The following is a 23,570-nucleotide window of genomic DNA, read 5'->3' on the forward strand; positions in this document are numbered from 1 at the left end:
GTTAGTAATTATCCTCCTCAAACATTTCCGTTTTCATTAATTTGTATGAAAAGAAGCTGGTTTTCAGCATCGGGCTAAGAAAGAGAGCAGAAGAGCCGTTTTTATTTTTAGGGACAGAGGTCCATTTAGGGATATATTCATATGTCATTTCTGAAGTCCACTAACAAGTAGTTTTTCTTCTGAGAACACTTTTGTTATCAAAATAATCCCATGCATAATATTACTATTTTCATTAGTGGCACTGTGGCAGAGTTAAACATACTATTTGCATGTACTTACTTTTCACTGTGAGTTAAATTCTTGATTAAAAGAAAATAACTTCATCACTCTTTGCTTACAACAAAACCACCCTTTGCTAATCATCAAAGACTTTCATTGAGGGACTCTACCCAGTGTCACTAGCGGCACTGAGCAGCAACTCTAAATGAGGGATTTCGGCCAGTCACCATTCTGTGAGATCCCTCTCACGCCCATGTTGCAGATGAGACGACCGTGGGGAAGTGACGGCAGCTGGGAGGTGAGGGTGAGTGCAGCCCAGCGCCCCCAGAGCAGTGGTCCAGACACTCGGCCACCGCGTGTGACGTGCACCACCAGCCTCTGGAGAGGAGGGCGCGCGCCACACTGGAGCTGCGCCGAGACCAGCGAAGATACAGGAGTCTCCAGGCAGCCGGTGTCCGGGTTTTAGGTTCTCGTGGGAAATTTCCCAGCATCTCTTTTCTTTCCTGTTTCTGCTTCCGTGTGAAAACTTTTCCTGCTTTCTGCAGGAAACACACAGGCCCCGCCTCCCCGGGTCTTCCTCTGGTGCATCGTCCAGGGTGTAGAATCCTCAGGAGTGCCAAATGACAGGACAGCTCTCGGTACTTTGCAGGAAGGGATCTCCTCTAAACCCCAACAAACCAAACTTAGACGACTTCCTGCCTGTCTCGGTCTTGTGGCCACGCTTCCGGTACAGGCCCGAGAAAGGCGGGGCGTTTGGGGGGATGTTATTAAATCAGACACATGGTGGGGTGTGGGGAGGATGTGAAAACCGTCCTTTTCATTTCAAGACACGACCCGCCTCTTCTAAGTCCCCACCGATGCTGGAGCAGGTGCCGCCTCTGGGGAGCATCCGGTGAGGACCGCAGCCGGGAAGTCGGCTGGGAGCGGGTGCAGCAGCTGCGTCCTCGCCGGGGGGGGGGGGGGGGGGGGGGGGGGGGGTGCAGGTGCAGGCGACCCGGGCAGACCCCCGCCGGCACCCTGCTGCGACCGAGGCCCGTGCTGGCGGAAAGGTGGCGGAGGGCTCTCGCCTGCGAATGCCTCCGGCCCGTGTTCCCGGGCTGTGCCGACGGTGTGCGTGTGCACGGAACGGCCCACTGAAAACACCAGTGGCAGCCACGTGATTGTGGAAGTCACCGTGCAGCCGGCTCGTGGCCGAAATGGCTCCGTTTGCTTTCTGACGCAGGACGGGGAGACCCGGGAAGCGGGGCTGGCGGTTTCAGACGTCTGCATTGTCTTCCTGCGTCTGCTCCTCCTCCGCGCTCTTCCAGATCCCTTAGTCGGGTGTAGTCGCAGAGGGAGGCCCTGAGCCTTGTCCGTCTGTTCGGGCGATCTGACCCCGTGTTTCCTCTCAGCCAGACGTACTGAATGAAGGCTTAAGGTGGCTCCGCGCACGCGTGTTTTCGAATATAGGCAGTTGCTCTCAGCCGCTCCTGGGGCCCGTTCAGCCTGGGCAGCAGGGGCCAGGCGTACAGCCTGTATAGTCTGGGCGGCCCTTCCCTAAGAAAACGCAAAATTAGAAACACAAGTAAATGTTCATCTTGAATGCCAAAAGTGATGCAAAAATTTTGCAAATTTCAGAAAGTTGACAAATACTACAGACATCACAATAAAAAAATAACAATTCTTTTATTAATTAGGTGCTTAACTTGTACAGCTTTGGAGAAACATTTATTCAAATTCTTTGCCCGTTTTTAAATTGTATCACTTATCCTGTCAATTGAGTTATGAGTTCTTTATACAGGTGAGCAAATGTCGGTTTACAGTTGTAGTGCCAATCAATAGTACAATAATTAGTAAACAACAATACAAGCATTAACTCCGTTTTGCACTTACAACTGTAAACCTACTTTTGCCACCCCTGGATTCTAAATACACGTCAGATACAAAGATGTGCAAGTATCTTCTCTTAGTTTGTGGGTTGTATTTCCAATTTCTCCAGGGTTTCTTGAAGAGAAAAAAGTTTTAATTTTGTGGGAGTGAAATTTATCAATGTTTGTGTTTCACTGGTTTATATTTTGGGGTCGTATCTAAGAAATCATGGCTGAATTCAGATCGTAACCACGCAGAAACTTCATGTCTTTCGTGTGTCCTTTGGTCCTTTTGACTCGAACTGCACTCACCCCGCACCCTGACGCGCCCACCCCCCTGTCCCCGGCACGTCCACGCCCTTAATCATCTATCCCTCCGGGTGACGGGGTGCTGGTGTTCTCGGGAATGCGCCCGGGTCTGGGGACCACACAGTTCCAGTCCAACGAGAGCGAGCCTCTAGGCCTCAGCTGTGTCTCGGCCCCAGAAGGACCCGCCTTCCGGAGCCAGGCGGAGCAACGGCGTGCTGACGCAGGAGCAGGAGCAGGTGCGATGATGCTCCGCCGCCCCTGCCCTGGCGCTGACCCGTCAGTGCAGAGCGCGGCCCTGGCTCCCTTAGTCCCCTGTGCGGCCATCCTCCCGGAGCCACCGAGGGGCCGGGTCTCTGAGCATGCGCTGACCCGGGATCGGGGCTCGACCCCGGTGCCTTCGACCAGCAGACCCTCACCTTCTTGCCGAGGACGCCTGTTCCCATTGCACTGGGTTCCGGTGCATGCAGGCAGCGTTTACCAAGGTTCGCTCGGGTTTCTTTCCTGAGAGCTCTACAGTCTGGGCTCGTCCATGTAGGTCTGTGAACAATTTTGTGTTCACACAAAAAATTGTTAAAAATTGTTTAACTTTTTTTTTTTTAAAGATTTTATTTATTTTTAGAGTGGGAAGGGAGGGGGAGAGAGAGAGAGAGAGAGAGAGAGAGAGGAGAGAGAGAGAGAGAGAGAGAGAGAGAGAGAGACATTAATGTGCGGTTGCTGGGGGTTATGGCCTGCAACCCAGGAATGTACCCTGGCTGGGAATCAAACCTGGGACACTTTTGTGTTAACTTTTGAGTAGGATGTGAGGTGGGGTCCAAACACCCCTTGTGGAGTGGATTTCGCATCACGCCATCTCTTGAAAAGATTCTTTCTTTCCTCTTGAATTTCCTCGGTTGCTCTGTTGAAAGTTGACTGACAGTGGAAGTGAGGGGTTATTTCTGGGCAGTGAATTCCACTCCCGGGGTCGATGCCGTCCCTGCGTGTCTGTCCCTGTGCTGGTCACTCGTGGAACTGGTCACTGCAACACTGCAGTGGGTTGTTGAAGCAGGAAGTGTCAGTCCTCCGGCTGCGCTCTCCGCCAACATTGTTTCAGCTCTGCTGCGTCCTGTAGCCGCCCCCAGGAGTTCCGCCTGCTCCGCGTGAGCCCGCCAGGCTTTGCAAAGCAGCCACCTGTGATATCGTCGGAAACGTGTTGCCTCTGTCGACGAATCTGAGGGCGGCGGCCATCAGAGCAATGCCCCACGACCATGGAAGGGCTTTCCACTCGAGTAGGTCTGCTGTAAACCCTCTCCACGGCGTTTCATCGCTTTTGGTGTACGGGTCTTGCACTTACTTTGTTAAATTTATGCCCAAGTATTTCATTCTTTATAGTATTGTCAATGAAAGACTCCACATTTGGAGTTTAAGTGGATAGAAATAACATTGTTTTATGCATCGGTCTTTGCCCCTGAAACCTTGACGGACTTGGTTGTAGCGGCTTTGCAGTAAATGTCGGGTTTTCTGCGCATAGGATGATATTGTGCATAGAAATTTTATGTTTTAAACAACTGTAATCTTTAAGGGACTTGCAAAATTTTAAAATTAGATTAAATTTATATACTTCTAATTCAAAGTAGTGGCCAATAAAAGACTTTCCAGAATCAAGAATATTACTTAGGGATAAAACTCATGAAAGTGATATGGAAACATGAATTCAAGAAGAAAAGAAATCATGTACAACTTCTTAGTAAAGAAGAGCTTGTTAATAGTGCCAGTTTGCAAACCCGATGATGGATGTCAGACTGCCCAGAATGGCTACATTTAAGAGTCACGTGCTTTTGTGTTAGAATGTCAATGTGCAGTAAGGCAGTTTGCATCCCTTGGAACTGTGTTGTGTCAGGTGAAAGTCTATTGATCAACTAGAAAATGAGGGAAGAGATACACAGTCAGTTTGTCAGAGTTTTTTTTTAGGGGTATAAGAGCAAAATCATTTAAAACTTCTGTGTTAATGTATATATACCTCCCTAACAGGTTTTTCTCTTTGGATGATTGTTAACCTGAGATTTGTGAGGACGACCAAAAGTCCTTACTTTTGAAGTAAAAGCCTTCCCCAGTCGTCATCCAACAGTACCATTCCATTACTTTTTTTATTTTTTTAAGATTTTATTTATTTATTTTTGGAGAGGGAAGGGAAGGGAGAGAGAGAGAGAGAGAGAGAGAGAGAGGAAACATCAATGATGCGGCTGCAAGGGTCACAGCCTGCAACCCAGGCAGTTACCCTGACTGGGAATCGAACCCGCGATGCCTGGTTCACAGCCCGCGCTCAATTCCACTGAGCTACTCAGCCAGGGCCCATTACTTTGATTGAGAGGAATAATAATTCATCGGAATTAAGTCACTGCCATCTTTGAACCAAGTCACTCAGCTAGTTTGGGTGCTCCGTTCACGTGCTTATTATGCATGTAATGTGCTCAGGCAGGTCTATTCCGGAGTGTAAAAATCTCCCTTCTAGCCCTGGCTGGTGTAATTCAGTAGACTGAGCACCGGCTGCGAACCAAAATTTCGCAGGTTCGATTCCCAGTCAGGGTACATGCCTGGGTTGCAGGCCATGACCCCCAGCAACCCACATTGATGTTTAATCTCCTCTTTCTCCTTCCCTTCCCTCTTAAAAATAAATAAGATCTTTTAAAAATCTCTCTTCTACTGTGTTTTACTAATTTCAAAGAACTTTCGAAGAAAAGTAGAGTATGGTCACTTTGATTTCCCCTGGTAGCTTGTAGCCTTCCATAATCATCAGCGGTATTAGCACAATTGCTGTTTATCCTTAGCGGTGAGGAATGTAACGTTTTTTTTAACCGTATTGCTACAGACTTTTAGCACACACGTGTCTACCAGGGTACGTGGCCTCCCGGAGTGGGTGTCTCCGGCTGCAGAGGTCACAAAGGTCGCGTTCCAGAACAGTGGAGGACTCGGCCTGTGTTCCCCGGCGCGCGCCGAGCCCAGGGCTCCCTCTAGTTGTCAGCTCTCACCGCCCACCACGCCGGCCTCCGCCCTCCAGCCGCCCAGGGGCCACGGGGGAGCCAGAGAGTGCGCAGGCGCGTGGGCTTCGGGCTTTGGACTTGGCCTCGGGGGGACCCCGACCGGGGTGCGCACCGAGCCGCTGGTTCTCTTTCTTCTCTCTGGACCTTCCGTCCTCGCTCCTTTTCAACCCCCAGCGGTTTTACGGTGACCCCGGGACTGACGTCTCCCCAAACAGTATTTACGAGGTGGCAGTGTACATCCCTGGGCTGGGCCGGCAAGGATCAGGCCAGGCCGTGGGCGTCACGTGTGCGCGCTGACCCCGAGCGGAGCGGGGGCCACGGGATGGGCGGGGCGTGGCGGCTGCGTGACGTGCGCGCTCGGGAGCTCGCGGCTGAGAGCGCTTTGTGAGTCTGGCGCGCCGGGAACTCGGCGCGGGTTTGGGGGCGCTGCGCAGCCGCGCCGCACTCGGGGAAGCCGGCCTCCGGGCCGCGGCGGCCCCGCGGGGAGCTTTGCGGGCGGCGCGGAAGCGCCTGAAGTCCGGCGGGCACAGGTGGCAGGCGGGCGGCGGGGCGCCTTCCCCCCTGGGCGGGCCCCCGCGAGCGCGGACCGGCTGGTGCGGCCCGGGCCCTGGGACCTGTCGGGGCGGGGCGGACGCAGGACCTGGGACGTGGGACGGGGCAGGAAGGCGGGGGTGGGGGGCCTTTATCCAAACTTGGAGGTGAACTCTTCAGTGAAGGGGGGGCTTTCGAAAGCGAATAGGAAGTTACGAACCTCCGCGCTCCACACCCCACCTCCCCCAATTAACTGTGAGGATGGAGACTCGGCCCATTCCTCCCTCGGGTCGTGGGGTGGCGGCTTACGCGAGCAATCTGCGGCCTCTTCTGCTGCCGCTCCTCCGCCGTTGGCTTCGAAAGTCTCGGGGATCTCATCCTCCCCCGTGCTTGAAGCTCGGGGAAGGTCCGCGCCTTCTGTTTAGGAAACGGCCGGCGGAATGCAGCCACGGCGCTGGGAGTGGGGGGCGCGGCCTTAGTCTTTCGAGCACGTTTTTCCAGTTCGTTAGGGGCGAAGCGCCGCGGGGGACCGGCCTCCGTCCTGATTTCTGGGTCTGGAACAGGTTTTTCTTGGAATGCGCCTGGAGGGGGACGCGTGGTGTCTGCGCTGCCGAGCGCCGGCCCCGCCCCCGCCCCCGTCGTCAGGGATTGCTTTGCTCTGTCCCGGGAGGACCGGTCAGGTTGGCAATTCTGTGTTGTAATGGAAAGAATTTGTGTAGAAGATCCTTGTGGCCTCTGAAATAATGGCCTTAATATGTAAGCACGCAGCAGTTTTTCTTTGATATTTCCAAAAGCACTAGCAAAAGCAATGGAAGCGTGTCCCCAATAATAAAGAGGTAACGCTCTACTTTTCTAGTAACAGACCTCAGCGAGCGACTTTATAAGAAACCCGTTTGAAACTGCAAGCTTTTCTCTTAATTGTGTAGCTTACGGGGCCGGCCACAGTGGGTGGAAGCCCGGGGAGGAAATTAATTTGGGAAGTGCCTGCTCAGGTTTTTTTGTTTGTTTGTTTTTTAATTTTTAATAAAGACCGGAAAGGGCGTTAGAGCAACTTCTGCGAGCTGTAGGGAGATACACTCTGCAATTATTACAGACTGCTTCTCACGGTGACCTTCGGATGGCTGTTACTATAGTGTTCACGGGACTGACTCAAGTGGCCAGCTGTTCAGTTTCAGAATTCGACGGCACTCCTGAATCTTTTAAAGCGCGCGTGCTGCACACGCAGCTATTCGAAGCTGCATTTCACTCCTTTTATCAGATAGTTTAAAGAATAACTTAAATGGCCGCACCGGTATCTGGAATCAGGTTTTGATTTGTGATTCAAGGCAGCTACATGCCTGCCCTCGGCCTTCAAGTGCTCCCTGTGGAGGCTTGATTTGAACCAAGTTCAAGCCTTCCAGCCCTACCACGGCACCCCAAGTTTCCTTCAGCCGTCTCTCATTCTGCTCCCTGGGAGGCGGAGTAAAGGGAGAGCTTTGTCTTTGCAGTTGGACGTTCCACCCTTTCCTTGTCCACTGGTGATGGAGCCCGACTCGGTGAACGTCTTCTCCCTTGACCGGCTCTGCCCTTGGGCTCAGTGTCTGTAAAACGTTTTCTAAGCCAGATGCAGACTCCCAGGGGTTTAAAAGTTCAGAGAAGCTCAGAGCAGTGCTGAGCACAGAAGAACGTCATGGAAGGGAGTGAGTTGAGGTGCCTTCCAGGGGTCAGAGACGCTGTGTGTTTCCGTTTGCAGTGCAGATCAGCGAAGGGCGCTACGGCGGCCGCTTGATATGCGCGGGGGACCCCCCACATGTTTTGGAAAGCTGTCCCCTCGCACGTGTTCAGGTTGACTTACAGCATTTTACGTCATGCTTCCACGTTTCCCCACGTATTGACGTTGACGTGGCGTAAACTCGGACGTCACTGTTAACTGTGCCCGAAGGGGTGCAGTGTTGCGGTTGTACTCCGTCACCACCAATTTTAAACGAGCGTGAGTTTTACCTGGTTCCTATTTCTTGAAGTTGTACTTTGATTTTTAGCCCCCTGCCCCCAAATTACCTTAGTTTAATTTGTTTATGCTTGAAAGCTTCTGTTCTCTGCCATACACCTTTTTAATAAAAATACATGTATAAGTCAAAGCTAGGTTTGTCTCTTAAGATTTATTTTTATTTTTAGAGAGGGGAAGGGAGTGAGAAAGACCGAAACATCAATGTGTGGTTGCCTCTCATGCGCCCCCTACTGGGGTCCTGGCTTGCAACCCACACATGTGCCCTGACTGGGAATTGAACTGGCGATCCTTTGTTTACAGGCCATTGAGCCACACCAGCCAGGGCTGAAGCTAGTTTTAAACATTCTTATGACTTTAACTCTACAAATTGTATTCCTCCTGGATTGAGTTATTAGAAGTGGTGCTAGTTGGTCAGAACAGCGTAATGGCCGATGGATTTTGATATAATCACTAACTTTGAGAGGAAGAGCTTAGCGGGAATCTGCCTTAATGAGATGGTAGCGTTGCCCAATGAAACCCGGCCCTGTCGCTGGACAGGGAGAGCTCCTTCCCTTGGCACCGGCGCAGCCGCACACTAAGCGTGTCGTCCCTGCCGACCAAATGGCACTGCTCTCGGTTTTTCTTATCACCAGACATTCGCCTGTTCTGTGGCCCTCGGCGCTGTCCCGCGTGTAAGATCGGGGCGGCAGCAGGCCCGCTGGAGGGACTCGGGGGGAGCGGGGCAGCCGCGGCGTCTCCCGCGCTCTGGAGGTGGCTGCCCGAGTGGCCCTGGGGGAGAGGAGAGGGGGTCACCGTCCTGGGGGCTTCCCTCCGGGGGGCCACCAGTGTTCTTGCTGGAGAGGTGCCAGCTGCCGCGACTCCCAGGCCGGGGAGAGGAGGCGCGGGGTCTGGGTGTTCGGCCTGCCGTTTTTCATTGAACCCTCCGGCTTCTGGCGGTCACCCGCCTCCATGCCTGGTAGTGCCCTGTCCGAAGACAGTTCACTTTTGCCCTCGAATTGCCCCACCCGTGGCGGTCACCCGCCTCCATGCCTGGTAGTGCCCTGTCCGAAGACAGTTCACTTTTGCTCTCGAATTGCCCCACCCGATCTTCCTTCGGGGCGGAGAGAAGTGGTGTCCAGGTGCTGGGTGTGGGAGAGAGCCCGGGGTCTGAACGCGGACCTTGGCTGTAATCCGCCCTTTATTTCCAGCCCTACTTCTGCTCCCTGCGCCCCGGGGATTGGGTGCCGCCCCTTCCGCACACGCCTCCGGCAGGTCACGTGACGTGCGGCGCCCCGCCCTCCCCGCGTTCCCTCTCCGACGGCTGGCCTCGGCTGCTGCCGTCTCTGGTCTGGTTTGTGAGTCACCACTCGTCTGTCTGTCTGTCTGTCTGTCTGTCGCCTTTTCCCAGCTCCTCCCCCCCTGTACCCTTGCCTTCAGGGATAACACACAGTGTACATAGCGCACTGATCTTAAACTTACAGCCTAAGCATCGTTTACACATGCAATCACGCTGATCACTTCCACATACAGTGCGGCCCCCTCGTGTCCCCTGCAAACCCAGACCCACCACCTGCGGGCTCTGTTCCTATTTCCGTCATCAGACGCCAGCGGCGCCTGTTTCCCGGCCTCCCGTGGGCAGGGCCACTCATGCATTACGTAGCCTCAGCGTGAGGTCTTCTGTCTCTGGCTGCCTTTGCTCCGGGACTTGGAGAGATCGGGAGAGTGGCAGGCCTCGGCTTATGTCCTTACTTTTCAGTTCCTGTGGGTTAGTGCATTGCAGGAATACACACACCGCTCCTGGTCCCTTCTCCTGTGGGTGGGCACCTGGGTTGGTCCGAGTTCTTGGCCTCCGTGAGTAAAGTCGCTGTGACTGTCGCTGTACCTGTTCTGGTGCGTGTGTCCACTCATTTCTCCCGGTTGCACGCCGCCGCGGGGGGTTGCCGGTCGGTGGGGTGCGGGTGCGGGTGCGGTGAGCTTTCGTAGGAACTGCCGCTTCCAAAGCGTCTGCGCCTGCGCTGTCCTCACTGTGGGGGGCAGGGCGAGCAAAGGGCTGGCCGGCCGCTGTTCCCCTCGGGCCCTCTGACCCACGGGTCGTCCTGCCGCCGCGGTTTCAGGGCCCTCTCCCCGGGGGAAGAGCGTGTTGATTTTCACACGCCAGCTACATGTGTCATCGTGTGAAGCAGCTGCTGATGCCCTTTTCTCAGAAGAGAACAGTTGTGCCGTTTCAGTACCCGCGTTGGACCTGTGGGAGGGGTGGGGCCGACTGCCCACGGGTCGCCGGCCCCTCTGAGCGGGGGTGGGATGGCTCGGGGGCTTCCTCCGGGTGTTTCTCTCATTTCTGTCATCTCCAGCGGGCGGCTCACCCTCGCTTTTAAGTAGCTGAGCGCGACCTGTGTTTATATCACGAGTTTTAGAAGGACACTCTTTGGTTCCCACCTTACAGGTGCATGGTAGGAAGCTCTTATTTCTCATTAGAAACTGGAACGGGAAAGTCACTTGGTGGTTGTAGTTTGCCTTTCTCTCTTCTGTTTTGGATTTAAACGCTATTCGGGACTGAGCAACAATGTCCACTCACCCGCTGAGCTCATGCATATTCGGTGCCTTTTGGGCGGCGGCCCTAGCAGTAGGCCGGGGAATTCGGTGGGGAATGGGGTGTGGAACCCCGCGAGCAGGGCTGCTGGTCCCTTGCAGGGTATTCAGGCAGAGAAAGTCACGATAAGCAAGCAAATGGTTAAGTAAGATAATGAAAGGTAATTACCTGTCTTGCAGAATGGAGCAAGAGCCGAAAAATGGAGAACCTGCCGAAATTAAGATCATCAAGGAAGCCTACGAGAAGGCCTTTTTCTTCGTCAACAAAGGGCTGACGACGGACGAGTTAGGTCAGAAGGAAGAGGCCAAGAGCCACTATAAGCAAGGAATAGGCCACCTGCTCAGAGGGATCAGCGTGTGCCCCACGGACCCCGGTGGCGCGGGGCCCGGGTGGGAATCGGCGCGGCAGATGCAGCAGAAAATGAGGGAGACGCTGCAGAACGTGCGCACCAGGCTGGAGATCCTGGAGAAGGGCCTTGCCACGCCCCTGCGGGGTGACCTGCAGGAGGTGCCCAAGTTGTGCCCGGAGTTCCCACCGAAAGACGCCTCCTCGTCCTCGGAGAAGCGCCGGGAGCCTCCGGCCTTCGGCTCCGCCCCTGCGCCTGCCACCGCAGTGAATGGAAGCGCTTCTGGCGCCGGGGCGCCGCCCGCCGCTCCCCTGCGCGCACCCGCCCAGAGCCACCTGGCGGAGGCGCCGCCCGCGTACTCGCCCCAGGCGGCCGAGGGCCACTACACCGTGTCCTACGGGACGGCGTCGGGGGAGGTCTCCTCCGTGGGGGAGGACTTCTACAGGAATCATTCCCAGCCGCCGCCCCTCGAGACCTTAGGGCTGGACGCCGACGAGCTGATTCTGATCCCGAACGGGGTGCAGATCTTCTTCGTGAACCCCGCGGGGGAGGTCAGTGCGCCCTCCTACCCTGGGTACCTCCGCATCGTGCGGTTCCTGGATAGTTCCCTGGACACCGTCCTGAACCGCCCTCCCGCGTTCCTTCAGGTAAGCCGAGGGGGACGTCACCTGCTTGGAGGCGTGGCCGCAAAATGTCATTTTTGTTCTGTAGTATTTCCGATGTGTCTGAGGCAGTAACTGCGAAGGGTCATTCTAAGTTCTGGTTCCTCTGTAAATACACTCCAGGAATTTATGGGCTTCAAAAGTACATGTTTGTGTTTGATAGACTTCCTTTTTATTTTTTCTTTTTTTCACCTTCCCCTGAGGACATGCTTATTGATTTGAGAGGGAGGAAGGTGGGGAGAGAGGGAGAGGGAAACATCAGTTGGTTGCCTCCAGTACACGCCCTGACCGGGGATCGAACCCACCACCTTCTGGGGTACAGGACAGCAATGCTCCAGGCAACCCAGCTGCCTGGCCAGGGCAGGAGAGGAGGGGTACTGACCGGGGCTGTGAGGCAGCTGCCGGGTGCCGACGGTTCCCGCTGATGTGGCAATTGAGCGGCATCGGAACAGTGGGAGTAGGGACCTGGGCGGGGCCTGGGCTGCGGGAGGGTGGGAAGGGTGTGGGCTTCTCCCCGAATGCGGGGCGTGGGGGGCTGGGGCGCAGACTGAGCCCGGGAGCTCCCAGGAGCCCTGCTATGTAGGCGTCGGCCTTCCCAGGGTCCGCACTGGCGAACCCGCAACACGCTGGGTGGCGTGCTCTGGCCTGCGCCCTGCCCGTGGGTCTTGGGTGGTCAGTGGGCAGCGTGGCGATGTCCTCACATAAACCTCCACGCTCACCGACCCCGAGGACTTGGGGAGATGGAGTCAGTAGGTGCCTGTTGGGCGCCCGACACCGGTGTGACCTGACTCATTGCCACCAGGGGTGTGCAGTCGGCCGGCGAAGAGAGCCCGGACTTGCCTCTGCCGCTGTGTGCCGGCGGCGGCAGGCTCGATCCGGTTCCCGGTTCCCGGTGGGCGCTCAGAGGCCGAGGGCGGTGCGGCTCTGCGACCAGCGGAGCGGGGGCACCTAATTTAGCAGAGGGGCTGCTTGTGGTTTATGGGGCGAGAAGGCAGCGAGGGCCCAGTTTCCGCCGGGGGCCTGCGGGTGCTGAGTGTTCTCTGGGGCCCGGTGGGGTGCCTCCAGCCCTCGGCGTGCCCGTTTCCTGGGAGAGCAGTTTCAGGTGCCTGGAGACACCTCGGTGATCGCCTAGGGCTGCGCACTGACTGTTGTTTGTCGGACCAACCCCTGCAGGTCTGCGACTGGCTGTACCCTCTGGTTCCCGATCGGTCGCCCGTCCTCAAGTGCACCGCCGGGGCCTACATGTTCCCGGACACCATGCTGCAGGCGGCCGGCTGCTTCGTGGGCGTCGTCCTGTCCTCCGAGCTGCCCGAGGATGACCGGGAGCTCTTCGAGGACCTGCTGAGGCAGATGTCCGACCTCCGGCTCCAGGTGACCCCTCAGGGGGTGCCTTGGGGAGGGGGGGGGAGGCGGGGGGGGGGAGCCTCGCTCCTGCTCTGCTCACTGTCTCCCTCGCTGCCGACAGCAAGGTCCAGACCCGGGTCTGCGAGGGTGCGGGCCAGCGACGGGGGACGGCGGCGGGAAGCGGGGCAGCAGGCGACCTGGTGCTCGCAGGGCGGGTGCAGCTGCGAATGGGTGACGGGAGTGGGAGTCAAGCAGGGGCTGGAGGGTGGCCCCGTGCCACCTCGAGGCTGTGGGAGCTCCTGGCCGAGGGGACCCGGTGGGTGCGAGGTGGGCGGAGGGGTGTCGGTGAAGGTAAGTCCCCCATGCAGACCACGCGGCTGGGCCGGCCTCCCCGGTGACGGGGAGGCACCAGGTGCACGCTGGACACTGTCTGCGGAGCGCGATTGGGGTCTGAGAGTCCGTGTCAGCCCCCACTTGTCCATTTCTCAGACACACGTTCTCGTCCCGGGGTCGTGGGCCTGCGCCAGGCGCCCAGGGCACGGAGCTCCTCCGTGGAAGGGCACTCACGTTCAGACTCATCTGAAGTCCCTGCCCCTCGCACGCAGCCCCTCCCTGCTTGTCTCGTAACCGTTTGTAACGTCTGTTGTGTGTGTGCCGGCCTGCGTCCCGCGGTTCCTGCGGGGGGTCCCGGGATCCTCGGGGTCTCCGACCTGCCTTTCCTGCGGGTCCGCCCGCTGCTGTAGCGATGTGCCAGTGAGCATTTTTTCTTTGCGATGTTTTCGTGCTCGTATTTTAGTTTTTCTTCTTTTTCAAGAGGATGTTCCCACACTCCGTGCAGCGCTGGTTTCCAGGGCGCTCTTCCCGCTTGCTCTCGTTGGGGAGCTCTGGGTCCCTGGCCGGGCGCCGCACGGCCGCTTTGCTGGGTGGAGCGGTCCTGGCCACCGGCTCCCGCTTTTCACCACCGAGAACATTTCACGCCCCCCCCCAGCCCCCTCTCTCGGAAATGTGTCTGCTGAGAAACCAGCTGACAGTTGTACAGTCTAGGTGATGGACTGCTTTTCTCCGGCTGCTCTGAGGTTCCGCTGGCCTCTAGCCTCTGGCAGTTCAGTCCCAGCGTGTCTCGGTGCGGTCTTCTTGGGTGCGTCTTGGGTGGGACTCGCTGTGCCTCCTGGGCTTTCGGGCCTTGTCCCCCGGTGGTTTCTGGCCGTCACTTCCTCAGCCTCGTCCTCCCTCCCATGCTCCCTGGCCCCTGTGCCCCCCATGGCGGCCCCCACCCCCCCGTCCTTTCACCGCGCCTGCCTCCTTGTCAACGCTTCCTGTCCTCCGGGGGGAAGTTGTCACTGAGGCCCCGAGCATCCCTGCCACCCGTGTTTTCGCCTCCGTGTCCAGGAGGTGGCTTGTCCCCATTCCGTATGGTTCTTCTCCTGGAGTTGGGTCCTTCTCTTCCACCTGGGCCCTGCTGCTCTGTCCCCTCGTTTGGGCCTCGTTAGCTCCCCGTCACCTGAGCCAGGTGTGCTGTTGAGCCCCGACTGCTGTTAGCACGTGAGTGGGGCAGGGGGACCCTCAGCTGACCGGCCGGGAGGAGTGGCCCTGAGGAGTGGCCATGAGGACAGCAGACAAGCTTTTGGGCAGGAGGTGACCCTGCAGAGCAGGACTCCTTGCACCTGGCCGCTGGTGCCTGCTGCACCCACTGCTTGGTGTGGTGCGTGTGGTGTTGGTTGGCAGGTGCCCGGGGGTGGTCTGAAGCCAGGCCAGCCACCAGGTGTAGGTGTGTTGGTTCTGGCGGTGGGGGGCTCCGGTCCTTGCCGAAGTCCGCTGCTCAGCCCAGGGCCGCCTGGTGGGAGCTGCCCGGGCCTGGCCTGGGGGGGGCCCGGGGAGGCCGTGCTGCAGACTGAGGCCGGCGGCCACCGGTGCCGGGCTCAGGGCCCCTGAGCGGGTGCAGCCGGGCACGCAGCGGCCGTTGCTACTTGTTTGGGGGGTGGTGTGGGCCCTTCAGAGATGTCAGGGGAGCCTGCGGTGCGGGTCTGCTTCTGCGGAGCAGCTGCTGCTGACGGGGGCGGGGTGCATGCCCTGGGCGGGGCAGGACGGGTGCTGCTCAGGTTAAGGGAGACTCAGATGGGGTGCCCACCGTGGGAGGTCAGCAAAGGAACGGGGCGCAGCTGGCACTCTGTCGGGAGAGAGCTGCCCCTCCGGCCCTCGCTCCGAAGCCGGACACCTGTGTCCCCGTGTCCTCCCTGTGCGCCCCTGGTCCTCCTTAAGCCGCTGTCCCCTTGCTGGGAGCTCGGGGGGCGGGGGGGTGTGGGTGAGCCAGTCTGCAGCCCCTGGAGAGCGTGCAGGGTCCCGGCAGCCCTCTGTCTCGCCCTGAGGGTGTCTGCCCCGGCGCTCACAGGCACAGCCGGGTGCAGGGGAGTGGGGGCCCGCCTGTTCTCAGCCGCCGCCCCCCCTGCCGCTCTCCACGTGGCATTTGTCTGCACTCAGTGTCAGGGGTTCTGTTCAGGCAGGCGTCCGGCGGCTCGCAGGGGTGGCCGTCTGACCTTCAGCTGTGGTTGGAAGTGGTCGAGGGCAGAGGGGAGCCCAGCATTCCCCGCCCCTGCCCCGCCAGCCGGGCCATCTGGCGAGCAGCAGCCGCAGGGAGCGACCCGCCGCCGCCCGTGAGGTCCAAGGGTCCACGGTGGCTCCCTTCGACTGCAGGTCAGACAGGCTCGTTCCCTCTCTCAGAAGGAGAGCGCACTTTGAACCCGTGCCTGTGTTTCTGGGAGCAAAGGTCACGGGCGCGAGCCCCAGCTCAGGGAGGGCGGCCCCCGCGTCTGCGTGTGTGTGTGTGTGTGTGCGTGTGTGCGTGACGTGGCGGGGGGCCAGTCGCGCTGGCGTCTGGTCTCGGGTAACAGCACCCACGGCCCCCGAGGGAGGGCATGTCCTGCACCCGCAGAGGCCAGCGCGGGTGGGAGCCTCGGGCCCCTGTCTGCCCGGGTGCACTGGCGGGGCGAGGGGGCCTTCAGGGGCTCAGCCCTGGGGCCCCGCCCCCGCCACTCCCTGTGGGGCAGGGGGGACATCAGCCAGCTCTCCAGTCAGACGCTCACTTCTCCTTGAGTTTGTTTTTCGGTTGCGTGTCGTTTTCCTGGGCCCTGTGGTCCCAGCCCCCCCCCTCGCCCCCCCAGCTGTGAGCACAAGGTAATTGCAGCTGCGACCCTGACCGTTGTCACCGTTGTCACCCTGGAGCGCTCCCTCGCAGGTGGGTGCCGGGAGAACGCCTTCAGTATTGAGTGCAAGAGCCCCGCAGTGAGCCTCCCAGCAGTGCCGAGTGGTCAAGCCGCACTTGGGTTTAGCCGATGGCCCTTAAAGTCAGTTACTCTCGTGTGTGTGTCCGCCGTGAGCCTTCTCTCCCGTGTCAGCTCCTCCTGAGCTTTGGCTTCGGTAGCCCGGAGGTTGGGGGCTGGGGGGTGGGTCGGACGGAAGGGGGGGGTGTGTGCGCAGTGGGACCGCGGACGCTGGCGTCGGGCCGAGGCACCGGGGCGCGGGCGGTCACTGGGGAGTCGGCCTGACCCCCGCGCTCTCCCCCCAGGTGAGCTGGGGCCGGGCGGAGGGAGAGGATGGGCTCCAGACCCCCGGCCGCGCCTGGGGCCCCGCCGAGCCGCAGAAGGACGCCAGCGGCCCCGAGGGGAGACGCCGGGGCCCTTCGAGGGACCAGGGCGGCCAGGACTTTCGGCCCAAAGGGAAGCAGGGTAAAAAGGTGAGCCATGGGGGGGGGGCCCTGCCCACTGCCGGAAGGTGCCCGTCGCCCGCCCGGGTCAGGGACTCCCAGGGTCCCCCACCCGTGGCGCAGCACCGGCGGACAGCCATCACCGGCAGCCTCCGCTCTCCCCTCTCCCGGCCGTCGTCACCGGAAGCGTCTTAAAGGGCTCCACTTTTTGGGGGGAAGACACTTTCCCGTTTTTGAGATTTTCCTGTTGCGTTAACGATGCACCTGTTTCTGTTTCGTGGCGTCTCCCCTCCCCCGTGCACCGAGATTGTCGGGGGCGGGACGTGGTTGTCCCAAGTGCTGCCGTCTTTCTGCCTGTTGCAGCGCAAGTGGTCGCCAGGGCCGCTGGGCTCGGAGGACCCCCGGCCGGTTGCTCTTTCTTCTTCGTCCGTCTCCCGGGCTCCGGGCGTGGGGGGCGCCCCGGGCAGCAGGTCCGGGTCCGAGTCAGTGCACGTCCCTGAGGGCTGGGACTCGGGGCGGCCGGGGGAGCGGGAACTGAGCACCTCTTCTCAGGAGGGTCGGACGGCCTGGTGGGGAGGACGGACGGATGGACGGACAGACGGGCAGAGTGTCCGTCCAGTGCAGCCCCCGACCGGACGGAGGGGCGCAGGCTGCATGCAGAGCTGGGCGGCGCCTTCCCTCTGACGGCCGGCCCGGCCCGGCCCGTGCGTGTGGCCCATGCGGGGCCCTTGGGGGAGAGACCCCGGCGGGGGCCCGGGGTCCGGGATGAGCCCCGGCGGACGGGGGAGGGCTGGCCGCAGGACGGCAGGTGGGGGGACCCTCGGCAGGAGGGCGGTGCGGAGGGGCGTGTGCAGGAAGAAAGGAGGTGCGTGCGCGAGTCCACAGCGAGGGCAGCGGCCGCTCGTGGTCGTGGTCCGCGGGGGGCGCCCGGCCGCGCCCAGTGGGTGCTCACGCTGCGTCTGGGTTTCCCCGGAGCGGCTGTTCCCTGCGCGGAAGCTCCGGTTTGGCTTCCAGTGTTTTACGTCTGGGGTTCCAGTGCTCTGTGCTGGCAGCGGGGTGTCGGGGGGGCAGCTGCGGGTCGGCAGGTGCCGGGGCCTCCGTGCCCCCCTCTCTGTCCCAGCGGGAAGGCGGGGGCGCGGCATGGGGTCTTTTCCCTGTGACTTGGTTCCTGCCGGGCGCGGTTCATCCGGGTGCACCCTCCTCCCTGACTGCGCCCGTGTCCCGGGGTGACGGGGTGCGCGGGGCTCCCGCTCGGCTCAGGGACGGGAGGCGCCGGTGCAGACACGGCGTGCTGGGCGCTGCATGGGGGGCGCGGTGGGCGCGGGAGCCTCACTCGCCCGGGGGGGAGGGGCGCGTGAGACCGGAGGCCGCCCGCCCGCCCGAGGGCGCCGAGGCACGCGGTGCCCGGTGCCGTGAGTGGCCGCTGGCCGGCTGGGCTGGAGACGAGTTCTGTTCGTCTGCCACGTCACGTGTCGCTGCGTAAGGCCGACAGTTTGTCCTCTCCCTGCCGCTCCACCGGCTCACGTCCTCACGTGTGCTTGCCCCTCAGGCCGGAGGTGCTTCCAGCGAGGAGGTCAGTCTGAGCCACATGGTGCCCTGCCAGCCCGTCCCGGGAGAGGAGGCGAAGGAGCTGCCCGAGTGGAGCGAGAAGGTGGCCCAGAGCATCCTGACGGGTGGGTAGGCCGGCGGCCGGGTGCTCCTCCCCTGCGGCGGCCCCGGGCCCCGACCGCGCGGGGCTGGCCCGGCCTTCAGAGGTCTCTGGAGAGCGCCCCCTGCCGGGATGTCCGTGGGCTCTGCGGAGGCTCCTCCAGGGTCTGGAGCGTCCGCGGGGCAGCTCACCGTGGGGGGGGCTCGTGGAGATTCCGGAAGGGTCCTCAGGGTCTGCTGACTCCTCCCCCTGCACCCTAACGGCTGGACGCCCCAGACACCCCTCCCAGTGGCGCCGTTGGCCCACCCGACCTCTGATCGAATGTTGGCTCCTCGGTGCGTCGGGGTGGCGCGGAGACCACCGGCTCCCGGGTCCTCGGGGCGGCCATCACAGGGGAGGGGCGCGGGGTGCGGAAGAGGGGCTCCAGGGAGCCGAGCCCGATCGGCCCAGGCCGCGGGCGCCTCACCCTCACGGGCTCTGCGCAGAGGTGCGAGGCCCTGCCCCAGCCGCAGGCGGCTGCTCCCGGGCCGTGTGTCCCAGGGCCGGTCCCCCGGGGGGCCGCCATGGGCAGTCTCGGGGGAGGCTGCTCTGGGGGGAGGAGGGGGGTCGGCGAGTGGGGGCCGGTCGGGCTGGTTCAGCCGCCGTTCGCTGCTGCCTGGCAGCTGCTTGTGTGCAGAACACGCCCCGGCCCGCACATCTGCGTGTGCAGGGCGCACACTCGGGGGCGGGAATGTGGCGGGCTGGCCCTCAGCCTCTGGCCCTCTCCCGCCCTCTCTCGCTCCTCCTCCGGGGTTTTGGCCCCGCCCCTGCACCTACAGCTGGTTTTCACGCTCTCAGACCTTCTCGCCTGTGACCCCACTGGCTGCTGTTTGACTCGACGCCTCCTGCCCCGGGGTCGTGGGGCTCGTGGCTGCACCCGCCCGCCTGGCTGCGGGGGGCCGGGCCGGGGGACAGCGCAGGGGCCTCAGGCAGACACGCTGGCCCGGCAGAGGGGTGGGGGAGGCGCATTCACTGTTCTGATGGGTCCCACTGGGCGCTCAGCCTGGCCAGCGTTGTCAGGTTGGCAGGTGAGGCTCGTCCCCCCCGCCCAGACCCTCCGCTCCCCGTGCGTGGGCTGAGGTCGTGGCGCGGGAGCCCCGCCCCAGAGCCGGGGAGGGCGACCCGCAGCGTTCCCCGTGTCCAGCTTCCATGTGGTCAGCGGTCCCGGGGGCAGGTGACGCCCCCGTCAGGGGCGCCCCTCTCCTCCTCAGGGGTCTTGTCTTCCCCCACCTCCTTCCTGCTTCTGCCCCGTGTGCCCCGGGGGCCCTCCCACCAGAGACACCCGCCACCCGACTTCCTGTCCCTCCGTTGGCTCCTCTGCCTCCCCGCGGCCAGAAGACCCAGGCAAAGGGGCGGGGGGTCAGCGCCCACCCGCGTGGGACTGGGTACGCCACCGTCTGGGCCTCCCAGTGTCCTTCCCTCCCGACCTCCTGTCCCCGTGCACCCTCGGGTGCTCACGCCTCTGCCACGCAGGCTGCTGTTGGGAGCTAAGAGGTGCCGAGAGCCAGAGGCCAGGGTTCGGGATTGGGGGGCGCGGGACCCCCGCCTTGTGCCCTGAGACCACCAGCAGCAGCAGGCACGCGCTCTGCCCCGCTGCGTCCGGCGGAGACTCTGGGTGCCGGTCAGCGTCTCCGTGTCTGTTGCCCGGAGGGACGCTGCGGGGGGGCGGGGGATGCGGTGCCTGGCGCAGGGCGGCAGGAGCGGGGCCCCCAGCCCGAGTCCGTCGGAGCGCTGTGAGCGCTGTGGGGGGCGGCGGGCGGTGCCCGCAGGTCAGAGGCTCAGGGGCACACGGCACCCTTTCCCGGGCGCCCGTGCTGCGTTCAAGCTGAAGTCGCTCAGGGGAAGTCGCGAGCGCTCCTTCGGGCAGAGGGGACCGGGAGGGCAGAGGGGCCAGGGAGGTCACGGGGCGCGTGGAGTCGGGTGTGGGAACAGCCGGGCCTTCTTCCCGCTGGCTGGCTAGTTGTGCAAGGGTGTGAGGGTAAGGTCAGCCTGCAGCGTTGTGCACACTCTGGCGTTTCCTTTTCACAGGCGCTTCCTGGGTGAGCTGGGGCCTCGTCAAAGGGGCCGAGTTCACGGGCAAGGCCATCCAGAAAGGTGCCTCCAAACTGCGGGAGCGGATTCAGCCGGAAGAGAAGCCGGTGGAAGTGAGCCCCGCCGTGAGCCGGGGCCTGCACATCGCCAAGCAGGCCACCGGGGGGGCGGCCAAAGTCAGCCAGTTCCTGGGTAATGTACCTCCGGTGCCTCGGCCGCTTTTCGGGTGAACGGAGCGGGACCCCTTAGTGCAGGGTAGTCTGTGAGCTCCCTCCGCGAGGTCCGACCGTGAGAGCAGAGAACCCGACGCGGCAGCTTCACGTGGGCTCGCAGGGGGCTGCGCAGGCCCCAGGCCCCCGCCAGCAGCACCCGCCTGCAGCTGCCCTGCCGGCCGCCGGGGCGCCCGCGTGAGGATGCGGCTGGCTCGCAGCGGGGAATTGAGGCAGGAATGCGCTTTTAACTGATTTTGTTTCTGTTTGTTTTTTTTAACGGCGCGTCAGTGGACGGCGTGTGCACCGTCGCCTCCTGCGTGGGGAAGGAGCTGGCCCCGCACGTGAGGAAGCACGGGGCCAAGCTCGTCCCGGAGTCGCTGCGGAAGGACCGGGACGGCAAGTCCCCGCTGGACGGGGCCCTGGTCGTGGCCGCCAGCAGCGTCCAAGGTAGCGTCGGGGCGGCCACCTCACCGCCCGGGCCCGGGGCCGAGCGCCACGGGCCCTCACCCTCCACCCTTCACCCTTCACCGTGTCCGCAGGGTTCTCCACGGTCTGGCAGGGGCTGGAGTGCGCGGCCAAGTGCATCGTCAGCAGCGTGTCCGCGGAGACGGTGCAGACCGTCCGGCACAAGTAAGTCGGGCTCCCGTCTCAGTGCGAAACCGCGGGCTGCCTTCGTTTGTGCGACCCAGGGCGGTTACGTTGGCCGCCGGTGGTTTTCATTGAGGGTCTGGTGACTGCCTTCACTCGCCGTTTTCCTGGGACCCTCGGCCTCGTGTGCGGGGGTGGGGGGGCGGTGCGGGGGGGGGGGGGGTGGAAGGGACTCGCGGCTGTGAGCCGCGGCCCCTGCAGTTCCCGTTGGTTCCTCTGCGCGTGCACACAGTCCCCCCCACACTGGCCGCGGCCGGCCTGGTCCGCTTCCCGCGCCGCTCTGGCCCGGGGAGAAGGCGCGGGCCCAGTGCAGTGCGACCCCGTTCTCTCCCATGTCCCCGTGGTTCGTGGGGCGGGGGGGGGTATCGCTCCAGATTCCGCTCTCAGGGATAACATGCCGACCGCGTGACTGGGCAGGACTCCGGAGACAGACCGCAGTGTGTGTGTGTGTGTGCGTGGGCGTGCACGCACTCGCGTGTGCCCTTTCCCCGAGCTCGTGCCCACCTTCCCTCGGCAGGTACGGACACACCGCGGGGGAAGCCACGCACGACGCGGTGGACTCCGCCATCAACGTGGGCGTGGCCGCCTACAACCTGGACAACCTGGGCATCAAAGCGATGGTGAAGAAGACGGCCAAGGAGACCGGGCAGACCCTCCTGGAGGAATACCGGGTGGCCGACCCCTCCCAGGGGGGCGCCCCCAAGGGGGGCGCGCCGGCGAGCCGGAAAGTGGGGAAGGACGCACCCACGGAGGACGGGGAGGGGAGTGAGGCCCGGAAGAAGGGCCCGTGACACCCGTGGGTGGCGGCAGTGGCGGCAAGAGCGGGGCGCCCGGGGTGAGCCAGGTCCCAGTGCCTCCGTTTCCCGGCGGCTGTCCCGTGAGCGTCTGCAGGGAGAAGAGTCGGAATTCTTTCATGTGGCCTTTAGAAATACGCTCTTGCATTCTCAGTGAGTTTATTTTTTCGCTACATGTGGCTAAGGCTTTGCAGTTAAAACAAGGCTGATAACAACACGTGCCCTCATTAAACCTGGAACTAAACTATTTTTGTATTTGCTCTCTTTCAGAAAGCAAAGTAGGAGATTATTATATATTTACATACAATTCAGCATTCAGTAACCTCAGTTTTACTTGTACCAGGAAGGAATGACTTAAGATACCGTTTCCTCTTTTTGCACTAACTGTGAAGTTTGGGGCGCGCCTGTCAGGATCACAGGACGTCACTGAAGTGAACAGTATATTCCTAAACTAAAAGAATTCTCAAGTATAATGTTTAAAACAGTTTTTCAGAACAGGGAATGGACTAACCGTGAACGACAAGATGGATTTCCGCAGCGGTACCTGGGTGCTCCCCTCTCCAGTGCAGGCGAGACGAGCGGCCTCTCCGACTCCACGCGAGCACAGGCAGCTGCCGGCGTCTGCCGGGCGTAGAACGGGGTTGGCGTGGGGGGGTCTGGGAGGTGTGGCGGTGTAGTTGGCATTAACACTCAAAGTGATCGTTAATTGGCTTAATCGGACCAAAAGCACTGTAAGAAATCATTTACCTTGTCTACTCCTGTAAGTTTTTCCAAAAGGCTAACATTTTGTAAAGAACAAATATATATTAAAAAAAGAACAAATATAAACAGTATTAAGTTTATGGGTGGTAAATATATTTTTATTTTGGAGTTCAGTCATTGGAATTTTATGTATTAAAAAACTAATAAACAGATTATTGGAAAGAAAAGCTCTTATTCATAGTCAACGTACAGAGCGAGAAGGCGCCGGGCTGGGCCCGTGGGTGGTGGGGGCGCACTGCCAGTGCACCTGGGGGGCAGGCAGGGCCCCCGCAGCCCCGCCAACCAGCAGCATGCGGGCGGGCAGACGCCTGTGGCTTTGCACTCCCGTTCACCGGCTTTCAGAGCTGCCGTTGGTGTTCCTCGTCGTCCGTGCTCGGGTGGTTTTGAACCTGCTACTGAGCTCATATTGCAGCTCACGTGGCCCCGCCCCAGCGAGGCACTTGGTGGACGAGCTGTCCGAGCTCCTTGGGCTCAGACACTCCCGCCCGGGGAGCATCTCAGGAACACGCGGCACTGGTGGGGTCTTTCCCCGAGGCCAGGTTCCTGGGTTACAAGGGAAAGACACTCGGTGAGGAGCTCCCAGCCACTCTCGGCCTCGTGTCAGAGCTGGGATGACACACGGCGGGGCCGAGAGTTTGCAGAGTGAGCTCGGGCCAGAGGGCGACGAGACCGGGCTGGTCCCCAGGCGCCGGGGGTGGCTGCTGTGCCCCTCCGCGCTGTGCTCCTCCACTCTGCGCTCGGCTGGGCGTGGCCTTTCAGATTTAACGGCCAGGCCGCCTCTCGGTGAATGCGACGTCTGTGCTGGAATTCAACTGCACGCGCGTGTTTTGTGAAGGAAGAAGGGGCCACGCGCTCCGCCTGCCCAGCCCAGGGGAGGCCTGCGTGGTGGGACCTGCAAGCCCAGA

General features: G+C 61.2%; 1 protein-coding gene across 4 annotated transcripts; it reads left to right on the forward strand.

Moving 5' to 3' along the window:
* The first annotated feature begins 5,498 nt into the window (after positions 1-5,498).
* Positions 5,499-22,420, forward strand: SPART (spartin). Of its 4 annotated transcripts, none has more exons than XM_036011180.1 (9): positions 5,499-5,623; positions 10,659-11,472; positions 12,661-12,858; positions 16,394-16,561; positions 18,081-18,204; positions 20,247-20,441; positions 20,750-20,908; positions 21,001-21,091; positions 21,627-22,420. In XM_036011180.1, exons 2-9 carry the CDS (start codon positions 10,660-10,662, stop codon positions 21,898-21,900), a joined length of 2,022 nt encoding a protein of 673 aa, XP_035867073.1. In that variant the 5' UTR covers positions 5,499-5,623; position 10,659; the 3' UTR covers positions 21,901-22,420. The 4 variants fall into 4 exon arrangements, with proteins under 4 accessions (XP_035867073.1, XP_035867074.1, XP_028382617.1 ...); XM_036011181.1 differs by lacking the exon at positions 5,499-5,623 and adding an exon at positions 5,760-5,780; XM_028526816.2 differs by lacking the exon at positions 5,499-5,623 and adding an exon at positions 5,790-5,922.
* The last annotated feature ends 1,150 nt before the right edge of the window (positions 22,421-23,570 follow it).

Source organism: Phyllostomus discolor, chromosome 11 (assembly GCF_004126475.2).
Source record: "Phyllostomus discolor isolate MPI-MPIP mPhyDis1 chromosome 11, mPhyDis1.pri.v3, whole genome shotgun sequence".
NCBI classification, from domain to species: Eukaryota; Metazoa; Chordata; class Mammalia; order Chiroptera; family Phyllostomidae; genus Phyllostomus; species Phyllostomus discolor.